This window comes from Melanerpes formicivorus, unplaced genomic scaffold (assembly GCF_026170545.1).
Source record: "Melanerpes formicivorus ecotype bairdi unplaced genomic scaffold, bMelFor1.0.p_v2 SCAF_7, whole genome shotgun sequence".
In the NCBI taxonomy this organism is placed as follows: domain Eukaryota; kingdom Metazoa; phylum Chordata; class Aves; order Piciformes; family Picidae; genus Melanerpes; species Melanerpes formicivorus.
In genome coordinates, this window is record NW_027142359.1 from 20,050,847 (window position 1) to 20,074,283 (window position 23,437).

Consider the following 23,437-nt stretch of genomic DNA (forward strand, 5'->3'; position numbering starts at 1 on the left):
ATACTTTGTGGTCTACTTCCATGAACTGTTTTTAGCACTGTTAGAAATCTCCATGCACCATAGGTCATTAGACAATCCCTAGAGCAAAAATTGATGAGCAAGCATTAAATCCATGTTCCATTTCTCTAATTAGAAACAAATTTATCTGAAGGGGAAAAATTGAGAACTGTGTATTAAAAAAAAAAAAAAAAAAAAAAAACCAAAAAAAAAATTAAGATCAGACTATGTTGCTAAGACATTACTTGTCAAGAATACAAATGTCCCAGCTCCTGAAAAATTAAGCCCTTGTCACTTGCCTGGGCATTAATCCTTCCCTAATACAAAACATTTAAAGTGTTGAGTCAATACACTTTGTAATGTACCCTGCTGCTCTTGGCCCTCAGTTGTCTAAGTTTCATTCACAAGGGCAGGATGCACAATAGGACTCTGGAGATGGGATGTGGTTCTGAGATTCCTAAACCTTTTGGGATGATCTCACATCAAAACAGAGGAGAAAAACACCATTTATTTTTTTTTACCACAGATGGGAAATGCAGATTTCACAATGGCAAAGCCACATCATAACAGGTACACAGTTTTCTGACACAGCTATCAACCATGTATCCATTCCAAAATGTGTAAATGTATGTCTCTCTGTTCCATCTCATCACCTCCCTCAAAAATTATATCTCAATTCTGAGATATAGCTACCAAATTACCTTCCTGGGCAGCCCATTCCCTCTCAATGAGCCCTGCCAACTCTTGTCCTAGAGCCCTCTTGCCCTTTCTAGTTAGATTCATCCCATCTAGGTCCAGCAGGTCAGGTGCAGTAAAAGTTGTCCCTTGATCAAAGAAACCAAAATTCTGCTGCTGGCACCATCCCTTGAGGCATTTGTTGATGGCATGGGTTCTCCTGTTCCTTTCAGTATACACCCCTGCCACTGAGGGAACTGAGCAGAACACCATTTGAGCTCTTGCCCCATCAATCAGTTGTCCAAGGGCCTTGAATTCCTTTTTGATTGTCCTAGTACCATTCTTATCAATCTCATCACTTCCAGCTTGGATTGCCAGCAATGGGTAATAGTTAGAGGGCTGGATTAGTTTTGGTAGTCTCCTGGTGATGTCCCTTACCTGGGCCCCAGGTAGACAGCAGACTCCCTTTATTAGAATAAACAAGACAGTAAACCTTTATTAGAATAAACCAAACCAGGTTGGAAGAGACCTTCAAGATCATCGTGTCCAACCCGTCAACCAATCCAACCCACCCAAACAGCTAACCCATGGCACCAAGCACCCCATCAAGTCTCCTCCTGAACACCTCCAATGACGGCAACTCCACCACCTCCCCGGGCAACCCATTCCAATGGGCAATCACTCTTTCTGTATAGAACTTCTTCCTAACATCCAACCTGAACCTCCCCTGGTGCATCCTGAGACTGTGTCCTCTTGTTCTGGTACTGGGTGCCTGGGAGAAGAGACCATCATCCGCCTGTCTACAACCTCCCTTCGGGTAGTTGTAGAGAGTAGTAAGGTCACCCTTGAGTCCAGGCTGAGCAACCCCAGCTCCCTCAGTCTTTCCTCATAGGGCTTGTGTTCCAAACCCCTCACCAACTTTGTTGCTCTTCTCTGGACTCGTTCCAGCAAGTCAACATCCTTCCTAAACTGAGGGGCCCAGAACTGGACACAGGACTCGAGGTGTGGCCTAACCAGTGCAGCATACAGGACCCTGTGAGATGGGTCAGGATGACAAGTAGGACCCTCTGTTCCCTTCAGGAGAGAGTCACTAACAACAATTACCCTCCTCTTTTTCTTTATGGCACTAGTCCTGATGGTTGGTGGGGACTGATTTGCTTTAGTCATGCCTTCAGATGGTTCAGCTTCTGCCTTCTCATCCACATTGCCCTCAGCCTTCAGGGCCTCATACTTACTGTGCAAGGTCAATCAGGGAGGCGAGGAGGGCCGGGATGGATTCCTCATGCTTCTCCTAACAGGAACCTGTGCATAAGTGCATATATATATTTTCTGTGCATATAGAGAAAAACTATATCCTGTCAAGACCAATTTTATTAACTGTATAAAGAATCGTATGGAAAGGTAGAGGAAAAAGTGGAGTAAAATCATAACAGCCCCTGTATGAAACAGAAGGTTCATCTTAATGTGCGGTACAGAGAATTACCGTGCTTCTGATTCTTCAGTCAGTATCACAGGGTTGGAAGAGACTCTCGAAGGTCACACCCCCTGCAGTGAGCAGGGACACCTCCAACTAGAACAGGCTCCCCAGGACCACATCAAGTCTGATCTTCAATGTCTGCAGAGACTGGGTCTCAACCACATCCCTGGGCAACCTGTTCCAGTATTTCACCACTCTCATTGTGAAGAATTTCTTCCCAATATGCAACATAAATCTACCCTCCTCCATTTCCAAACCATTTTCCCTCATCCTATCACTACAAGCCCTTCTAAACAGTCCTCCCCCAGCCTTCCTGTAGGTCCCCTTCAGATACTGAAATCTACTCTAAGGTCACACTGGAGCCTTCTCTTCCCCAAGGTGAACATCCTTGACTCCTTCAGCAGAGATGCACCAGCCCTCTGATCATCTTTCTGGCCTCCCCTGGACCTCATACCAGGTGAGATCTCATCAGAGTAGTGCACAGTAAAACTCATGAATGTGTTGTTCAGAGGCTCTTGTTCAGACAGCTGAGTGTAGAAGATGGGGTTTTCTTTCTAATAAACAATATTCTCACTCACTCATATATATATATATCTCTATATACAGAACCATCATGAAGTTAGATGTATACAGATATATACACAGAAACGCATATTAAACACACAGACGTTCCTATTCACAGTGACTCACTCTGAAAGTAATCACAAATATTTGGCTTCCAGAGATTAGTAAATGAACAAGCACCACAGACTAAATATTTTCCCATTCTGTTAATTTATTGGGTCTTGTGGTTTGCTACCAAAAGCATCATTAGGTACTTTATAAGAGAGAAACATCAGTGAGCAGTTCTTTATAACAAGAGACCTCGCTACAGTTCCTTAATATTTAATCAGTTGAAATTGTTGTGGGGTTGTTTGTTTGGTTTTGGTGGGTTTTTTTCATTTATTTTAAGTGGTTAAACATGTAGAATGCAGACAAAAGTCTTTATTCTGTTTGTTAATGAGGATTATCAGATTGGTTATGCTGTAATGCCTAGAATGTAGCTTCATTTTTGTAACTTATAGCCAGTATTTTATGAACAAGACTAAAGAAGTTATTTAAATAAAAGGCAATTGGATGTAACTGGCTAAAGATTTATTGCCTCTGTTTAATTTCTATTAATAGAGTATACTAATCAATGCTGCTGTTGTATCTGAGTTCCTAGTAAAACATCCAATTCTGCTACTACTGGCCAGGATATCAGTTAAAAAATCCCTATTTGCTAAATTTCTACAACTGTGAGAGGATACTTCAAAACTAGTTAAAATACAAATATTCATTCTAAATGAGTTATATTTCCTCAAGTCTGAGAGTCTGCTATCTTTCAGAGTACCTGATGGAATGTGTCTTCTGCATCTGATATTGAATTATGTTACTCATATAAGTCAAAAGCTATATATGTGTTTTTCTCTTGAGAAATTCCCACTCATTACTTAAAGCCAGATGCTGTCTCTTGTCTGCATGTGAGACCTGCATACACAACTTCTAAATTGCTAGTGGGCTTTGTGTGTGAGCTCTATATATATCAAATTGTCTGGTCAGTAAAAATATCTCTTCTCCAGCTGCATAAATAAAGTAGAAATTGAGGGCGTTGGAAGATGAATTGAGATATGGAGCCATTAATGACCTTAAGAATACTATTATCCATAACAATCGTATTGGGATTCTGGGCAGAATTTTGCAACAAGACATTATTCTGAAGCATTGTTTTTCCTCACAAGGGTCTCTGTTGGAATGAAACTGTAGCTACATAATAAAACCTCACAACCAGCATAATGACGAGTAAAAACTGTAGAATCAATCAATCAGAGCTAGAAGAAAGCTAAGATTGGAATTCTGAGATATTGACCACGACCTTTAGTCAATGATAATAGAAGAAAACAACAAAAATCCTTGAGTGAGCACATTTGGTGTTCAGTTGTTGTTATTCTGTATGGCAAAGGCACAAACCCCTTTCTGCACAAAGCATCACAGGCTCCTATCAATGCTACTGCATTTCTATACAGAAAAGGGTTCTGTGCTATTCAGTTCTGTTCTCTGTGTAAGATATAAGGTGCCAACCATATAGACTTCATATCTGCACAAAAAAAGAAAAGCCATTCTCTTTGGAGATGGCCACCCACCTAGCAGCAGTAAGGAAAAGTGACAATATAGAGGTTAAAAATGAAAGCACAGATAACTTGATTCAAGTAATAAAACCCCACTTTTTCTTTCATTAACCAAAAAGAAACATTGGTAATTGTTTTTTTTCCCCTTTATGAAAGTCATCAGCATTCGAAATCCTCTACATCTTGAATGTCAGTGATAGTACCAGCAGGGGATATTGGAACAAAAATTAAAAAGAAAAAGAAAGGCAAATGAAAGAACAAAGACCCAACTAACCAAAAATCTTCAAAGAATTAATGAAAACGACCTGATTTCATGCCCAAGATCCTGGCAGACTATCCTGCTGACTGAAGAATGATTCTATTATTAGTGTTAAACAGCTTTTATACTACTTCAGTGATTGCATGAAACCATTAAGTTACAGCCTCTATTACCCTAATTTTTTTAGGGCAACTTAAATGATTTATGAACTTAGTAACTGAAATGATGACACATCATATTCTCTAAATAAATGTTCTTTGTTCTAGGGAAACATATCTGTAGGAGGTTTGATCTCATAATTATACTTAAAATACTGGATTTTGAAAGTGGGTCTATTCTGGAAATGTATTAGAGTAATGTTTACAAAAAATAAGATTCCCTCTTCTCCTTGCCATTTGAGTTTCCTTGGGACCAGTGATTAAATACATCAAACAAGCAAGAAGAAATACAAAGAGACATTGTCAAAACAGAATTCTGCAGTGTATTAGAGAAAAAAAAATACCACCAAAAACCCCACAAAAACCAGAAGGCAATCTTGGCATCAATATTCTCTTATGTTGCCAAGCTGAAACACATTTGTGTTCTTGTCAAACTGGCTCCTGAGAACATTCCTAATCCTGCTGGCCAAGCCAACATCATTCCCAAGTATACTTCCCAGCATGAGCACTTGTTTCTTTCACCAAGACAACTCTATCCTTCTTTTGAAACCCAGCAGTTTAATACTGAGCCAACCAAATGGAGCAAGGGGATATGGGGTAGGTCTGATCTTGGTCAGGGGCAAAACAACTTCAAGGCTTTTGAATGCTGTGAGATTAAGCTCACTGATAAATCTTGTGCTGGTCACTGAGATTTCAGCAAGATTTTGTAGGAAGCCAGCTTCTGTTACAAACACTCTCTTTCATCAGGTTCTGTTCATACTTTACCAAGACCTTCAAAGTTGGACTATGGACTGATGTTGTGGATCAGTGTCAGAAGCGAGCTTAATTTCTCTTGAGGCCTTTTATTGTGCTGCGTGACACGTATACCACAGATGAAAAGACAGGGACATCTGGGGAGTCCCTACCTCTCTCTGGTCCTTCCTGCCCACCTCCGAGCCCCTAATGTCTGTGCCCTACAGTAGCTCAGACTCCTTCATCATGGACCTCGGAGATCACACTTAATCACAGAATAACAGAATACTAGGGGTTGGAAGGGACCTCAAAAGATCTACTCCAAACCCCCTGCCAGAGAAGGATCACTTAGAGCATGTACAGGAACATGTACAAATGGGTTTTAAATGTCTCCAGGGAAGGAGACACCACAAACTCTCTGGGCAGCAAGTTCCAGGACTCTGTCACCCTCACAGTGAGCAAGTTTTTCCATACGCTCATGTGTAATCTCCTATTCTCTACCTTGCATCCATTGTCCCTGTCTTTATATCATCACCTGTGGAGATATTCCTACCAGGAGCAGACCTCTTGCATAACTGGGTCTGAGGGGACCAACCTAAATATATGTCCAGTCCTGGTCTCCTGCATCTCTGGTACCTCTGGTATCCATCTGACAGGTCCCTTAGCATCCCAGTGCCACTGGAGGCCATATGGTAACCATAGGAGCATCAGCAAAAGACTGTTCTACCTTTGTGAACATCCATTCTATGTACTGGTCAACCCACTGAGATTAGTGGTAAATGAGACTTGGCTGCAGTTATGATTCATTTGGAAATATCTTTTAAAGTGTTTTGTTGTGCATATGTAGCTTCTCAGTTTAAATTAGCTGTTCCTTTATTCCCACCTTGTCACGAGCATGTACCTTCCAGAGAATCCCTTGGATAAACAGATCAAGAAACTAATACAAGTCTGATAATAGAAATTGCTAATTGTAAAGCATCACTGCCTGATATGTCTTCAGGCACTAAAGACAAAACAAAGACGTGTTGCTCTGGAGGAGATTTGCATGTGAAACAAAGGGCTGGAAATTAGAATGATTTTGGAGAAAAGAAGTGCTTGGAAATACGGTCATTTAAAGCTTTTATTTCCTTCAGGTATGTCCTTATGCAAGCAGTTTTACCAAAGTGATTTCCCTTATGCCATGTCTTTGTTATGCCCTTAGCTAACTAGACTAAGAGAGGCTGTAAAGGCATATCACAACCAGAAATGAAACTCATCAATATTTTTCAGATCCAGACAGTCTTTAAAAATGTCCTACTTTTTTTTTCTTCTTCTTCTTCTTTTTTTTATGTTTTTATTTTTTTTTTTTTATTAAACTGTTCTTCCACTGCAGGAAACTATGGCTATTTAATTCTTCGGGACCAAAACATCATCTGCTTGGAGCACAAATATTTTTTTTTTCCAGTGGAAATCTATCAATTCACAATTCCAGAATCCCTCTTTGAGCTGCCCTGCTCTGTCCCCAGCACATGAGCCACTGGATTTCAAAGGAGGACTTTGTGCATTCAGTACATAGCCTTTTGTAAACACCCTGAGAATGATGAGCCAGCTGATTACTGCACCTTTTATCCACCAGGCTCAATGGAAAATTCCTGAAAACAAGCTGACCAGTTACAGTGCAGGATTTGAGTGGCCACTGAATCCTAGGGCACCCCATTGTCAGCACCTCACCTTAAAACCCTTTCCCCTATCCATAGCACTGTTTAGCATTTGTAATTCATATCCCAGCACTGTTTTACTCTAATTATGAGAAAGCTTTTTTGAAGAGCCAGCCTGAAGATATCCACAGCCATTTTATACCAGTTTGGTTTCATGACAGAGATGGCTTTAGGTTTAAATAGCTTGTGACACTTCAGGACATGCATTTTATCCTCTTTCAGCTCCTTAGTTTTTCTTTGGTGTTTGTTTTTTTGGTTTGTTTATTTATTATTTTTTTTTGCTACACATGCCAAACATTTCTTTCTTAGAAGAAAAGCCACTCTCTCCATTCTCCTGATTTTTCACATCTGCTTCAGATTTCAAATCATTTTGTTTGAACAAAACTACACAGAATCCCTGAAGAGATTTCCTCAGGACCTCATTCGGTGGCATGAATGCTTCCCTATCTCTGCAGAAATTACCTCTTCTGATGCAGTGTGGGTTCTTTGCATAATTTCACAATCACTCTTTCCATCCTGGTAAGCTCTCATCTCATTCTATTTGGATTTAAATCCCTTTGTCTGGGGAGCTGATTTCCATAAGAGGCACAGTGCTCCCATTGTGCATTAAATAACAAATTATAAACTCAGTTTTCCTTGCCAAAATATTTACTGATATTAGCTACAGGAACCGTCTTCCATAAAATATTGACACGGTAGTCCCAACACTTGTAGAGGGTTTCAGCAGCCATCTAGATGCTTTCCTGGCATTTCTCTGCTCAGATTGGGAGCAATGGATACCACCAAAACCAGTGGCAATTATTGCATCTCCTGCAGGAGTATATTTCCTTTCAAGGATTATAGGGAATGCCACACTGCTGCATCACTGACATAACCAGCCCAACATTCCCAACTTATAACAGCCTTGGCTGCATAATTTACTGTTCTGCAATACCTGACTAAAATATCATTACAGATATTTTTGCCTCTTACAGTTCTATCCTCTAATGCTGGAAACACTTCTTAGGGAGCATGGCACAGCACATGAGCAACTTGTTTGCCCTTGGATGTAGCTGATCTTTGGTGTATAGGGGTTCATTAAGACCATGGCCAGCAGTAAAGTGAGGTTTCCCTCCCCTTCTATTCTGCTCTAGTGAGGTTATATGGAGTACTGGGTCCAGTTCTGTACTCCTCAGTTCAAGAGAGATAGGGAACTACTGGAAATAGTCCAGTGGAGGCTATCAAGATGCTGAGAGGGCTGGAGCCTCTCTGTAAGGAGGAAAGGCTGAGAGACCTGGGACTGTTGAGCCTGGAGAAGAGCAGCCTGAGAGGGGATCTGATCAATGCTCAGCAAGAGCTAGAGTGTGGAAGGCAAGAGAATAGACCCAGGCTCTTGTCAGTGATGCCCAGGGACAGGAAAAGGAACAATGGGCACAAACTGGAACCCAGGAGATTCCACTTGAAGATGAAGAGAAACTTCTTTGGTGTGAGCGTGCTGAAGCCCTGGTGCAGACTGCCCAGTGATGTTGTGGAGTCTCTTTCTGTGGAGAGATTCCAAACCCACCTGGATATTGTGAATCTGGGCAAGCTGCTGTTGGTGACCCTGCTTTAGCAGAGGAGTTGGACTGGGTGATCTCCAGAGGTCCTTTCCAATACCCACCATGCTGGGACTCTGTATAGATTAAAATATAGATGACAGTAGATTTTTCTACTAATAATTTCTTGTAGTTTATGCATGGCTTGGGAAATATGGCAAAGTGTGACTTCAAAAAATATGTTATGCTTAAGTCCATCCCTCTCCTGTGAAATTGGGATCTGTGCCAATCTTTAGCTTAATCTTGGCAATTTATGCCATTCATGGCCAGGTGAATACTTATTTATAGTGTGTGGGGTGAGTGGATACAAAACAGTTGATATTTCCCCCATTGGCATGCAGAAGCTGGTAAAGAGAAATGCCAGCACAGAGTCCATGTAGTGATTAACTTTTTTGTTTTCAGCTAAAAATTGTACTCCGTTTATTTTAAATGCAAGAATTAAAGGAAATAAGGCTAATGGATGTTATGGAAAGAAGTGGACATATATCCTTAGGTAAAGCTAAACTTCAAAACCAGTCTGTCTCCTGCCATGTGAATGACAAGAGTAAAATAAGGAGCACATCAAGATTCAAGTAACCTTCATTTTAATATTCTTTCTTCTTCTTTACAATATGTGCTTTTCCAGTTCTCTGCCCTATTATCTTGATTTTAATCATTCCATATCTTTCATGGGTCCACCGTACATGACCTTGGTCCCATTCAAACCAGTGTCAAACAATGGTGCAGAATAGAGGGCTTCAGCTCTGGCACTTAGGTATTTACATAAATATGCATTATCTGATTTAATCAAAAAACATTTTTTTTCCTCTGCTTTTGAATATGAACTTGATTACAATGGGGAATGCTATTTCAAAATTAAAAATAAATAAATAAATTGGGAACTTAATTATGTAGCTGAGAACATTTTCTTTTCTTTTCTTTTTTTTTACCTTATTGCTCCTGAGGCTGCCAAAGGAGGAGAAGAAATTGGGGGAATCAAAATATCATTCTAGTCACTGCATAATGGTTTTGTTTGGAACACAAAAGTCATACAGCAGTCTCCTGCTGCAATCTCCCCAATACATTTTCAAGTCCTACGTGCAGTGTATGAGACTCACTGCTGGGTTTACATTCTTTTTATTGAGATAATTTGATTGCTGTTAATTGTTAACACTTAGTCACAGCATCAGGCAGATCACTCAGAATTACTTCTAATGGGCAGTAGAATTTAGGTTTTGGCAGTCATATGTCATCTTCTGTGTATGGCTTGGATGTTGTTGGTCTGGAGACATGGAAAGAGAGAGGCTACTTGCTGCTCTACTCCACTCTGGTGAGTCCTCACCTGGAGTACTGTGTTTGGTGCTGGAGCCCTCCGCATAGCAGAGAAATGTACCTGTTGGAGTGGGACCAGAGGAGGCCAGTGCAATGATGGAAGGGCTGGAAGCCCTCTGCTGTGAGGTCAGGCATAGACAATTTGTGTTGTTCAGCCTGGAGAAGAGAAGGCTCCATGGAGACCTTCCGGTGCTTTTCAGCACTTAGAGGTACAGAGATGTATTTTAGCAGGGCCTGCTGTGACAGGACAAGGGTTGATGGGTTTAAACTAAAAGACAGAGATCTAGACTAAAGAGAAGGAAGAGATTTTTAATTTTTTTACTGTGAGGATGGTGAAATACTGGCCCAGTTTGCCCACAGAAATGGTAGAAAGCCCAACCCTGGAAATCTTCCAGGTCAGGTAGGACTGGGCTCTGAGCCACCTGCTCTAGTTGCTAGACTATATGACCTTTTAAAGTCCCTTCTAACTCAAACCATTCTATGATTCTATGCTTGTTACAATCCCATCAGTTCTTTTGAAGCCAGCACCTTCCCCAAAAGAGAGGCACATCTCTAGCTAGTTTGCAGGTACTTACTATATTTGTGACTGTACGGTTAAAAGAAAAAAAAGTCTTCAGTCATTTTGTCTGACCCCAAGATCCTACAAGAAAGGATTCACAATCGGACACAGTCTGCTGGAGTCTCTCATATTACACACTCTGCTTCCTCTCCATAAATTCTGAACAGGAATGAATGTCAAAATGAAAGGAGGTGACTGTCCACCTCATTTACTCAGCCATGTCTCAGGTGTGGGTTTTAAGGGCTGAAGCGATGAGCAAGGGAAAGGAGACCTATTCCTTTTGAATATTTCCCAGCTGCATCAATGCAGGCCTGTATTCCCTTCTTCACCTCTCCATTCAAGTCAGGACTCTCTCCCTGGGGGATCATTTTCATTAGGTAGAAGATAGGTGAGGGAATGAAGAGACCAATTAGACTCCAGATCCTTCAGCCTGGGAAAGCTCGTAGAAAAGCAACAGGGATTAAATTTACAGTGTGTGGTTCATAACAAGGTCACCATGTTCTGCACTACTTGCTAATGGAACCATATTTTACAAGGAAACGGCAGTAAAGTTTGTGTTTGGAGGACTACATCATAAAATGCAGATATTCTTTTGTTTCCAGGTAGCTTGTGCCTCTTATGATTTCCTGCATTATATCTTGAAGAGAGTAGGCAGAGGATATAAATATTGGAATTATCTCCCAAGGGATGCAGTGGATTCCCCTACATTGGACAGTTTCAAGACTTAGCTTAACAGGATACTGACCCATCTCATTTCAACCCCACTATCACCTAGAGAGGTTGGACCAGATGATCCTTGGGGTCCCTTCCAACCTGGCATTCTGTGACTCAGGTTGCAGTGGGTTGGGAGGGACCCTCAAAGGTCACCTTATTCAACTCCCCCTGCAGTGAGCAGGAGCACTTCTAACTAGATCAGGCTGCCCACAGCCACCTCAAATCTGATCTTGAATGTTTGTCTATAATTCTCTGAAATAAACACAAGGAACACTTTCTGTGGGGTTGTGGAAATTAAAGTCAGTTGAAACCTTTGCACAAACCCAATAAATATTAGTAATATGATTAGAGATCTATAAAACTTCACAATGCTTCTGTAATGATGGCTGAGAGGAGAAAAAAAAATCTCAAAGAGCTGATGGAAACAGCTGAAATGAAATACAATTCCATTTTTCATGTTTTTAGCAGGATAATTTTGGTTCAGTGTTGACTAATACAGAATAATAGGAATAAAATATGCTGCCTCAGTCTCTGCATTATTGGCTTTACATTATTGGTCCTGACAGCTGGCTTTTAAAACACAGTAAATATTGGGCGATGCTGCTCTGTTAGGACAAGGCACTTCATCAAGCCTATTTCCAAATCACACTTTATTTTGAAAATGTGTTTAATTTCTGTGTATGTGGCAAAGGAGCCCACTGCAAAATTGACCTGCGACAGAGTGCCCTCTACTGCACGTATTTAGGAAAGGAGAAGAAAGCAAGTTCCTTAAACACAAAATCTTCTCAGGCTGGGACCAGCAATTTTGATGCAGACCACAGGCACTGAACTAAATGTAATATACATGCAGGCATATATCACTCTTACCTTCTTTTAGAGCTTGATGTCACTTGGGGGCAACAGTTGAAACCAGGTATGTAATTCACACAAACTGTTCCATGGGTTTGAATGAAGTCAGTGTTTGTCTTTCCATACCCAAATGGCCTATGTTGATATGTTAGAGGGTTATTAGGGAAGTTAAAAATCTGTCCTGAATTGCCCTGCAGCCACCCTTTGGTCTTTGCTGCCAGGAGGGGTATATAACACCACAAAGTGAAAAAGTCTCTCTGCTCATAGATTTGTTTTCTCAGTCCTTACTCGCTCATGCCCCTTCATTTCTCCACATCTTTCTATCTGCCATTAGGTCACAGCTACTAGACTGAACCCTCCTTTTCATTCCCATGTCTTTGATAAACCTATTTGATGTTACTGAGTTATACCTCTTGCAAATGCTAAGGAAGATATTTCACCAGTGCTGTCTCAAAGGAGTAGAAAGCGACAGGTTACAAATGTATCAGGAAAGCAATTCCCCAGCAAGGCACAAATTCTCAAGCAGACTTACACTTCTGACTCCTTCCCCTGTTTTTCTTTTACTCACTCTGAGCTGGGCCAGCCAAATTTTGTGGTGGATCAAACTTCTGCGACTTCTGTTTTATACACAGTGGCTCTTATTGCTCAGCCCCTTGGGGATGAGAAAGCTACTTCTCAAAACACCAGTATAAACCAATGAAGTGTTGGAGTCATATTTGAAACACCCTGATTCGTACAACGATGTCTGTGCTTTGTCAGTGGTATCTGTGGAGCCACAATTTCCATCTTAAAGTCTTGCCTTATGTCTCCATGAGGCACACTGAAAGCAATTGAACTAGATCTTGCGGCATGGTAAAAGGTGTTCCATGTTAGCTCTCTGCAATCAAAGGTGGTGTTTGAATACTTTGGGACATATTTATGTCACGAGGGCAGGGGAGGGGTAGGTAGCAAACAATAACGTTTTCCAAAGCAACATCATCAATCACCACAAGTTCTTTAAACAAAACAGAGAGAAAACAAGCAGGCATTTCCATAGTACACAGTGCATATACAGCCTTGCAAAGATTTCAGCAATGAATTTGGGGTCTGTGAATATATTCCCACAGCTGATACTTTCCCTTAAGGAAACCCCTATTGATAATTTACAACTTCTAAGGATGATAACTCTGTAATTGCTTTCCCTTTGCTTCATACCTGTAAATCTTGTATCTTGTGCTAAATCCCTGTCGACTTCTGTCCACAAAATCTGTGTATTCCTGTGAGCGATGGAAGGGTCCCTTATCAGAGAGGAGCCAGTCGAAGGGGCTTGTGGCATGCTGATCCGAAACAGCAGCAACCGCTAAAACCCAGCAATGAAGACTCAGGGCTATCCACTCCCATAGAGCCATCAGAGAGAACAATTCAGCACCAGCACTGCATCGCCATATCATGCTTCCACTGGGGACTTAGAGCCTTCATTCTCTTAGCTTTCCCTCAACACCTAGACAAAATACACAGTCAATTAGATAAGCACACACTAGGCATCCCTTGGAAGTAGAAACAAGTTTCCTTTCTTTCAGCTTAAAGAGATAGTGGCCTCTACTTTATTACATTTTACATTAGCATAAACCCCACTAGGCTAGTTAAAAGTGGAGTGTTTCAGTACTTCAGATGCTGTGAAATTAATGTCTTCATTAACATCATCAGTGATAATATTTACCATTGAAGGGAAACCTTCACAAATCGTCAGGGGAGGGATTGTTGGTTGTTATGTTTGTGGTTTTGTTTTGGGTTTTTTCCAATAATGCTCATCATTAATGAAAAACAGGCAGCAGAAGAATGATTGCCTGTTAGCATCAGTTTAAAATCATTCAGCAATGTCTCTGCATAAGGTCGCAGTTCAGATATTGGGCAGAAAACACAAGATTCAGAAGACTCACATTGCTTTTTTTTCTTATGTCCTTGGGAAAGTCTCTTAATGGCTTGTCTTCACTACAAACCTAGTTAACAGGCTCTCATTCTGCTCAAAATACTGGAGCTGGACAAAGAGTGACTGCATTGATCGGCAGCACTAGAGCTGCCTATGCACAATGATGAGCTCAATGAGTTATTCAAGCTCCAGACAACACAATTTTGAGTATCCCTAAGAGCAGCACTTAAATTTCAGTCCAATTCAGTCCAGCCCAATGGGATCAGCCCAGAAGCATTATTTAAAAGGAAGCTAGACAATTATTTGGGTGCCAAATCAATAATCAAGTGTCAACCATAGACTTGTGCAGGTACTCAGTGAAGACAAGCCACAGTTTCTTTCAGTCCCGTAACAGTGAAATAGGATAATAATTCTACATACTGCTCAGACTTTGTGAAAACATCTATGAAGTTGTCAGAAATACTGAAATAATAATGGTCATATAGATTACTAAACATATAGAAACCATCAGTTCTAGTTTTACATTGTAAGTAAACCAGCACAGAATTAATTAAAATATATTAATGCAAGAATTTTCTTTTCTTTGCTTTTCTTTTTTTAGCTGACAAATTCGCAGGGGAAAAAGCATTTCAAACTCACATTCACTCAAGACAACACTCATCATGACACTTTTACAGTGCTCCTTGCTGTGATTTTTGGTTTTCTTGGTGAGAAACTTTTCTTTCCCATCAGTAATGTAATTTGTACACTAAATGAGAGATGCTTCCAATAGAACGGTTCTGCAACTGCCCACTCAGTACCATCCCTCCATTAGAATGGAAATGGTGTAGCTAAATACATATGTCCTGTGTATATATTTAGGATATTAATATTCTGAGGATATTATATCAGCTGCAGGAAGTCAACTGCTTCCAGAACAACACAGATTTTCATATAAACCAACAGGAATTTATGGGCTGAGAATAAAATAATCTCTCTATACCGCCAGAGAAACAGTTGAAGTTTATTGTCTTTTTAGGCACAAATGTAATTGTCTATAATGTGATTTGGACCTCATCCTGCAAACAATAAATATGTATGTAATCTCACTGAGAAAATAAGACCCTGTTCATGTACTTCATGATAAGCATATGCCAAAGCCCTCAGCTGTAACCATAAACCAACCACGCAGTAGTTGATGATCATAAAACACAGGCTCTGTATTAATTTTATAAACCCTTTATAAATGAAATTCCAGAAGTCTAGTAAAAACAGCTCTCTAACATAGATTCACAGAATTCATAGATTCATAGAATGGAAGGAACCTTGAAGATCTCATAGTTCCAGCCTCCCTGCCATGGGCAGGGTCTCTTTCCACTAGACCAGGTTGCTAAAGACTTCATCCAGCCTAGCCTTGAACACCTCCCTAGACTACCTGTTCCAGTGTCTCACAACCCTCACTGGAAAGAATTTCTTCCTAATCTGCAGTCTATATCTGCCCCTCTCAAGCTTCAATCCATTCCCTCTCATCCTGTCTCTACAGATGCTTGTGTAAAGTCCCTTCCCAGCTTTCTTGCAGGCCCCTTTTAGGTACTTTGACTTCTACTCTTGAGCATCACTGCCACACAAAAGCCTGCAGGCCTGTGTACACCATGGGAAGTTTCAGTATCTTCTCCCTGGGCTGGTGCTTGCTTTCACAGGTTGAAGTCCTTGTATGTGAGGTTACACCATCATGCAAGCCTCATCACATCATATGGAAAATCATGCACAGGTCTGAATTAAAAACAAGAAGAAATAGGTTGCTCTCCTGGCCTATAAAAGTTATGATGATCATCTGGTTGCCATTTCCTCTTTAAAAAATTGCTTAGTATAAATGAAGAAGATACTGTCAGTCACTTCCAGACAGGCCAGACTAGCTTTTGCATCACAACAGAGTAAAAACCCACAAATACTTCTGTCTCACCTTACCAATCAGAAAAATATATCACACAGCATGCTCATCCCCCTTCATCATCTTTATCGCAGACTAGGAAGATCCTGGGCATAATTTCTTGACATTTCATGAAGATACAAAGAGCATAATGAGATTTTTAATTTTCTTGCCTACTGCTGTTATAAAATTGCTAGCTAAGACATGAGGTTCTATTTTTCCTAAATTATCTTCTCTATTGAAAACATCCTGTAATGGTTTAAATTACAAGAGGTAGGAGTTTACTTTTTTTTGGGTGCTTATTATCACTAAAGTGTTTCAGGCCATTAAACTGTAATGATGACTAATTGAGTCCCTTTTGAATTCCAAATGGTAATATTAGGATTGGAAAATTAATTACTTTGTATATGCAGCATCTTCCTTAAAAGAGGCCAAATGAGCACTTGAAAAGGAATAGTGAAGAGCCCTGCTCTGCGCTTGCCTTAAAGCTACACCTCATGGCAGGTCATAAATTAACTGCTGGCAAAACATCTTCAGAGAACCTGTATTGTTACAGAAGTAAATAATCTTCTTGTTTTAAAGATATATGAAAGTATTTTCCAAAAAGGTATAAATATTCAGCTAGTCCTTAGGGAGAGTAAAATAATGGCTTCATCTCTAATAGACACTTAGCAACTTGTCTGTATTGTCCAGTCATTGTAGAGCCAGTCTGTGTAGGTTTAATTCTCCTAATACCCCCTGGAGAAATAAACTTTTACCTCAATTTAACAAACAAGGAGCTGAAGCATGAAAAGACCACAGCTAAGTTGTTGGGGTTTTAAGCTGTTAGGCGGATTTAAATGTGTCTTTCCTATCAAATGATAATTAAAACAATTCCAGCCTAAGGAATTTTCCTAAGGTTACAGTGTGGAAAATATCTCAAAATTGGAAATACTCAGATTGTCTAGTGAATATAAATGCCCTGAAACCATTTTTTGGAGGACTTTTATAGGCATGTGGGACACAAATGCTGTAGTCACAGCCCTCATAGAGCTCCAGGGACAAACAACCTGAAATAAATCTGTGTTAGAGCACACGTTGCTTTCAAGATGGGATGGGAGAACAGAGAAAACAAATGAACACCTGTTAAGTAATAGAGGTGGTAGATTTTAAAGTGAAGACACACTGTAGAGAAGACATCTTCAAACAAAGCTGTCATGTCAACACCCTATCTCTTTGAAGTGCTACCTTAGAGGACAATTATCAGGTAGAGAATCTCAGCACAATTACTCTCTGTTATCTCCAGGGTTTCACCCAGCTACCACTTCAAAAATGTTAATAAATTTTCAGCCCTTCCTCTTCTAAATTCTTTGGTTAGAGTGAGATCAAGAAGCAAAATTATCGAAATCCTTCTTTGCTAGGAATCTGCTATCCCTTCACTGTCATTAATGCAGAATGAATTTGACTCAACCTCCTCTGAAATTCCATAGCCAAGTCCTAGTTCTGCTGACCATGTAAAAGGTGCTGAAGCTGGTGGAATATGGATTCCATCTGAAAACACTGGAAAGTGCAAAGCAAGCATCATGGCCATGGGGACAAATTCCTTTAATCTTCAGATGTGATCAAGAACATCCACCCCCTTTAGCTGTTAACTTATGGCAGGGCAAACCCCACCAAATTATTTCCTTTTTTTCAGGGAAAAGCTTTTTTTTCCATATTAGAAATGGTACACAATTATAGATGGGTAGTTTGTAAAGTCACTAAGCTGGTGTACCTAAAATAGTACAAAATGAAGTGTCTGCTAGATTTGTAGGTTGAGCTCTCTTGCTTACAGAACATTAACTGATAAATCATGTATGCTAAGAGACACAGAATAATACAGAATCAGCAGTCTTCAGGAAAAGGTAAATCAGTAAGTGTAAATACTTTCTAAAATGGAAAGATGACAATTTTTTCTCAAGGAAAAAAATAATCAGAAATCTCTGATAACCTCACTGCAGGCCACCTTTTTTTGTTTCCTAAGAGGTTACATTCATGTACAGAACATATGTTCTGATATACAGTAGATTTATAGCTGCTAAATAGATCACTCCTTGTTCACTAGTGGAGTAAATTTTTTATATGAGTCAGTAAAGTCGATGTTAGGCACCATCTGTGGCTTTTTTGGGCCATGTCTACACCTGCAGTTCTCAGGAATCAAAATATAACTCTACATTAAGTGTACAGACATTCTCATAAGCTTGAGGTGGATTTTTTCTTCAGTATTTCTCTCTATTATGCAGGCTGAAAGATGCTGTTGCCTTGGTCTGAGATGCTCACTCCTCTTCTACATCTGCAGCCTTACAAAAGCATTACAAAAGGGAGCACAGCCTTTCCTCCATCACTCTCTTTTTGTGTCTCACAGAGATTTTTTGAGAGTCTGAAGCCTATTGGATTTTATGCTCACTAGGATTCCATGAAAATGCTGAAACATCCCAGTTCTCCATAGAGAGCTGAGACTCCTCTGTGCTGAAGTGGGATTCTTCTGGATGTAACTTCCCATAGGGGTAAAATGAAAATTTAAAATTGTCACTTTCAGAGATGTCCTTTTAAAGGAAAGTAATAAGGACCTCATCAGTGAACACTCTCTACAAGACTCCGAAACCTTCGTGTCTCTAAGACGGTGCTTTTTGTGCAAACCTCAAAGCTCAAAGCCTAGTTTTCTTTGAACTCCTCAAAATGATAAGTATATATCTCTTTAAAATCAAAGAGAACAAGGAGGGAACACAACCAGTTCTGCTTGTATGTAGTTAGATGTCAGGGTACACTTGATATTTCTTTTAAATTGCACATCATGGAAACCAGGAATGGAAGTCTTTATTTTGCAACTATTACACAAAGTTCTCATGAATGCTACCTGTGAGCTGCAGCTTTGAATTGATCGTGAGAAGCAGCATTTAATTCACTACAGCTGGATGGAGAAAAGCTCACAGAAAACAAGGTAAGTCAGGACCACTTTTTTCAAAGGTGTTTTGATACTAGAAAATGGAAAGAAATTTTGCATAAATAATAAAGCAATACTCTGACTCTCAGAGATTAGTTTTATCTGCTATGAAACCCTGAATTTATCTCTTAATGTCTTTTTTGCTTTGTCTTCCTCATCTGAAGTGTGATGGTGAACATTTAGTCCACCTCTGTAAAGTGCTACAGGACCTATTCATAAGAAATCTGTCATATAATCAGTGATTTTTAAAATTAATTTATTTTTTAACCTATTTTTCTTATGTTAACAACTTTGAATGAATGAGAGCTGGGGAGGCACCTGTCCTTGAAATTCTCACACAGCCCAGTGTAAATGAAACAGCCATGAAACTGACGACATGGTGTGGAAGAGCAGAAAGTGCTACAATCAGTATGAGCTACAGAGGAGATGGATAGAGCAGAGAGCAAAAGAGCATCTCACTTGTGCTCTGCTCTCAGTCACAAGTAGATTCGGTCCTTCCAAAGAGGATACTCAAGCCCACAAAAAAATTCTCAAGATGAACTTCCCATATTCAGTTTTGGGCCCTTCACTGTGCAAAAGACACCGAGGTGCTGCAGAGATGTGATGCTTACAGTTTAGCAGTGGACTTGGTAGTGATGGGTTAGTGGTTGGACTCTGATTGAAAAGTCTTTTCCAGCCTAAAGAATTCTATGATTCCCAAAGGACAGCAGAAGGATTCATGAACTGATGTGGACTTTTCTGTCCTGTGCTCACAGACAGCTGTTTGACAGTGGTTGCCTTTCACACATTTTGAGAGCCACCAGAAGGCTAGTGAAGCAACAAGAGAAAGGACCTGTACATTTGGCAGAAGAAAGAAACAGGGAATGGGGTTAGGGAGTTAAAGGATGGAGAGCTCTGCCTGGCACCAGATCCTATACACATGAGCTGCAGGGTACAGCTTGTGCTGTTATGCAAGAAGTAGAAGGCATCTGGACAGAAAAAAAATATATTTGTCAACAGATTATTTTCAGTGAAGGGGGTTGAATCAGCTTGTTCTCTGTTTTCCTTTGTGAGCCACAGTAAGTCCTGACCTAAGAATCGTCCTCAGCAGAGACTCAAAAGCAGATACTCTGGCAAATATGAAAGGAAAAAATTCTACGCCTACCACCCTCAAGTGAGTTTTACATTCCAGGCTTAAAAATAAGTAGAATCCTCAGAGCAGCTCCTGGTATCTGCTTTCACCAGGTGCACCCAAGACAAACACTTTTTCTTTGTTCAAACAGAGATTCATCTGCTGATGGATTTCAGCTTTCTTCTCTGTGTGAGACAAGGACAAGACCCCTGGTAACTATGTCCTTGAAAGCAGAAACAGAGAACAAACAGGATGTCTGATTCTTTTTGTATGTTGTTTATTTCTTTTGTAAATGTTTTTGGTTTTTTTTTAGCTCATCCCAGCCTTCAGAGAAGAGGAGCAAAAAAATAATATGTACCCATAGAAAGAGAGAGCATACATCAGCCCAAGTCTTCTGCAGCCATCATCAGCTCCAGGAGGAAAGTGAGGGCTGGTTGTTGAAGATTACAGCTATTTCCCAAGGCACGTGACAAGGTGTCTGCTCTGTCCCTGCAGAATTTCACTCCTGCAAGTGTCTGGAGTCTTTAACTGGATGCACCCAAATGCTTTCTACTCCATCCCGGTACAGATGCTGCTGGACTTCTCCACCCTTGGAATATGTGCTGGCTGCCAGGTGTGCTTAGGTCATTGTTTTAATGCATGGTATTTATAAAAGACCTTTTTTTTTTTTACCCTCTGCTGCCCAGATCATGATGTATAAACTCCCTCAGGTGCTTTACCAATCTGTTCATTGAAGTTCATCCTTCTCTGCAAACAGATCCTAATGATGACATAGGGCAGCATCCCCACATTGCAATTTCAGCCTTTTGAATGGGTCTGTTCCAGCAAGGAATACACTGAGGAGAAGAAATCAGCTGTCAGGACCTTGAACAGCCTCATCTTGGGCTTTCACCCACTCTTGTGTGTTTCTGGACCTTCAGCTCCTGCCTGGGTGGTACCGCTGTGAATCCTCCAGCCCCAGAATCAGTGCTTGAGTTCCCTAGCTGGATCTTGGGCTTGGCCACAATCATCTTTGTCTGGAGGTCACCATGCTATGGCACAGCTCCTGCCTTGGCTGCAGATGCTGGCTAGTTTAGCCCTTGTTCTGTGCTTGTGAGCTGAGAGGAGCTGTGCTTGCACACTGTGTAAAGTCAGAGTGCATGGTTTATGAAAGCACATGAGCTTTCTGGATGCCTCAAATGTGAATTATGTAGGTACAGAGGCAGAGAAACCAATTCAGTCTTCATGGTGTCTCAGTTCCTCAAATCTAATGGGGGTTAGCACCTAAGCCCTTGGCAGATAACATCCCTCAGTCGCACAAGGAGCTACAATGAAGTTAATTTCAGGAACAGCTAAGCAGGACCCTGAGTGAGCCCTGGGTTTCAGCTGACCAACCTCCAGGATGTCACAATGACACAGAAAAACCTGCTGCTTCAAGAGCTTTAAACCTGCTCCAGGTTGGGTGACCCTAGCAATCATAGCAGTTCACAAAAGATAAAATCTTGATCTTTTCATGAGTGCACAAGGACTGTCTCCTGTGCAAAAAATCTTTCCATGCAGAACTGTGTGTGACATTTCAGTTGTAAGCCATTCTTCCACCGCAAAACTTACACCAAGCACTCTCCCAAATCATTCAAGAACTTTCAGCTAAAACATCTGATGGCATGGAAAGAGTTAGAATGAAAGCAGAACAAGCTCTTTTTGAGTAAGTCTGGGATCTGTGCTACAGGAAAATAAAAGAACAGCATAGGGAGAGTTTCTAGCACAGTATCTCCTCAGGCACAAGCTGACATGTATCACTGTGACACAGAGTTTTACATACTGGAGCATCTGAGTTTGTGGAAAACCCTCAGCAGGAGACAGTTACCTAGAAGCTTGCATTCCATTTTACTTAATTTATTTAAACTCAATTCTTAACTTAAAAACATTCAATATTCTCTGCTGTTAATCTCTCTGGATGCGTTTTAATGCCTGTTAAGTAGGTCTTTAGTTTTTTTCCAAAGAATACAACCTAAAATTAAATGTTAAACTATGACTGGAAAGCCACAACATACTAGTTCTGGTAGTACATTTCCGTTGCACCCATAACTGTTAGTTCCAGGCAATTTTCTGGCCAGATTTATCAGCTAATTATCAGCTGACTATGAGAAGATGGTGCATGCTAAAAGGCATGTAAGCCAGTAAGCCACATCAGAGCCACAAACAGCTCTTACCTGTTTAATTTTGTCCTTTGCCAGGTTTTAAATACTAGAGCTGTTTCAGTTGTTGCCATCCAGAAGGGGAGGAAGCAGCTCTTTACAGCTTGTCCACTAGACCTTTAGTTTTGGACGTTCAAGTCTGCAGAACACTGCAAATATAACTGATTATTCTCTAAGGCAGAAGAGCTCAGGGCAGGCTAAAATAAGGTGGGGCAAGAAGAAACTTTGCTGACCAAGAGACTGTTGAGCTGAATAAGATTCAGTTTATAGAGGAAAGAGAATGCTTGGAACAGTTTCCTTGACATATAACTTTGGTTTTACTGTATAACCTTAAATTTTTCAGTCCTAGTTCCTGTTCATGAGATCAGAAAAGAAAGACATTGTGAAGCTTGAACAATTAATGGCTGTAGAGTCCTTTTGGACCATGGGATGACAAAAATGTCATAAAATAAATAGGAAGCTGTTCATTCTGCTAACAGAGCAGATGACTATTTTTGTTGCTACTTAAAATTTCTGTTTCTGGTGATTCTGCAACAAATGTTCAGAAAAGGATGGAAGGGAAAGGAATTGTCAGTCTCAGACAAAAATAGAAGTTTCTTTGAAGCTATTGAAGTGCTAATATTGTTTGTACAATAATGAAGACAAGGAGAAATAATGGTGTATAGCTGTTCTCTGGTCTTAAGAAGAGGGCCAGAGAAGCACTGAACACTGCCAACTGTAATGGGGACATATTTATTTTAGCTTACATCTCAGTTTCATGTGCCTCCATTCCCTCAGGTATTACCTTAATCCATAATCCTGTTCATGATTCAAAATATTATCACAGAAATAAGATTTGGGTTGGGGTTTTGTGTGGTTTGGTTTGATTCTTATTTATTTTTAATTTCTTTATTTCTAAGAATTAATTTCTCCTCTTAGGAGCTCCAGCATGGGATACAGCCCTGTAATTTTAGTTAAGTAATATCTGATCAAGGATTTACACTCTTATTGATTTTATTTTCCATGTGAAAAAGAGTGGATACAGGTTAGACCAGCAGTTAGAGACCATCTCCATAAAGACCTAATGGCATGAGTTTTTTCTTTAAGTGCACTTTTCTGGACACATTACAATGAGAATGGATGATTGGATGTATTTTATCTCTTAGCACTGATATCAAATAAAATGGCAATGGTTTAGTTTTGCTATTCTATTATGTCTTTCAGAACAAAAGTATGCCAGA

At 40.3% G+C, this 23,437-nt stretch overlaps 1 protein-coding gene across 3 annotated transcripts in view; it reads right to left on the reverse strand.

Moving 5' to 3' along the window:
• BRINP3 (BMP/retinoic acid inducible neural specific 3) overlaps nucleotides 1-23,437 on the reverse strand; it is a 231,283-nt gene that overhangs the window by 198,513 nt on the left and 9,333 nt on the right. For all 3 annotated transcript variants that reach the window (XM_068140505.1, XM_068140504.1, XM_068140506.1), the window contains exon 2: nucleotides 13,344-13,629. In XM_068140505.1, coding sequence (XP_067996606.1) covers nucleotides 13,344-13,579 — 236 coding nt within the window. In that variant the 5' untranslated portion in view covers nucleotides 13,580-13,629. The remainder of the gene's footprint in view (nucleotides 1-13,343; nucleotides 13,630-23,437) is intronic.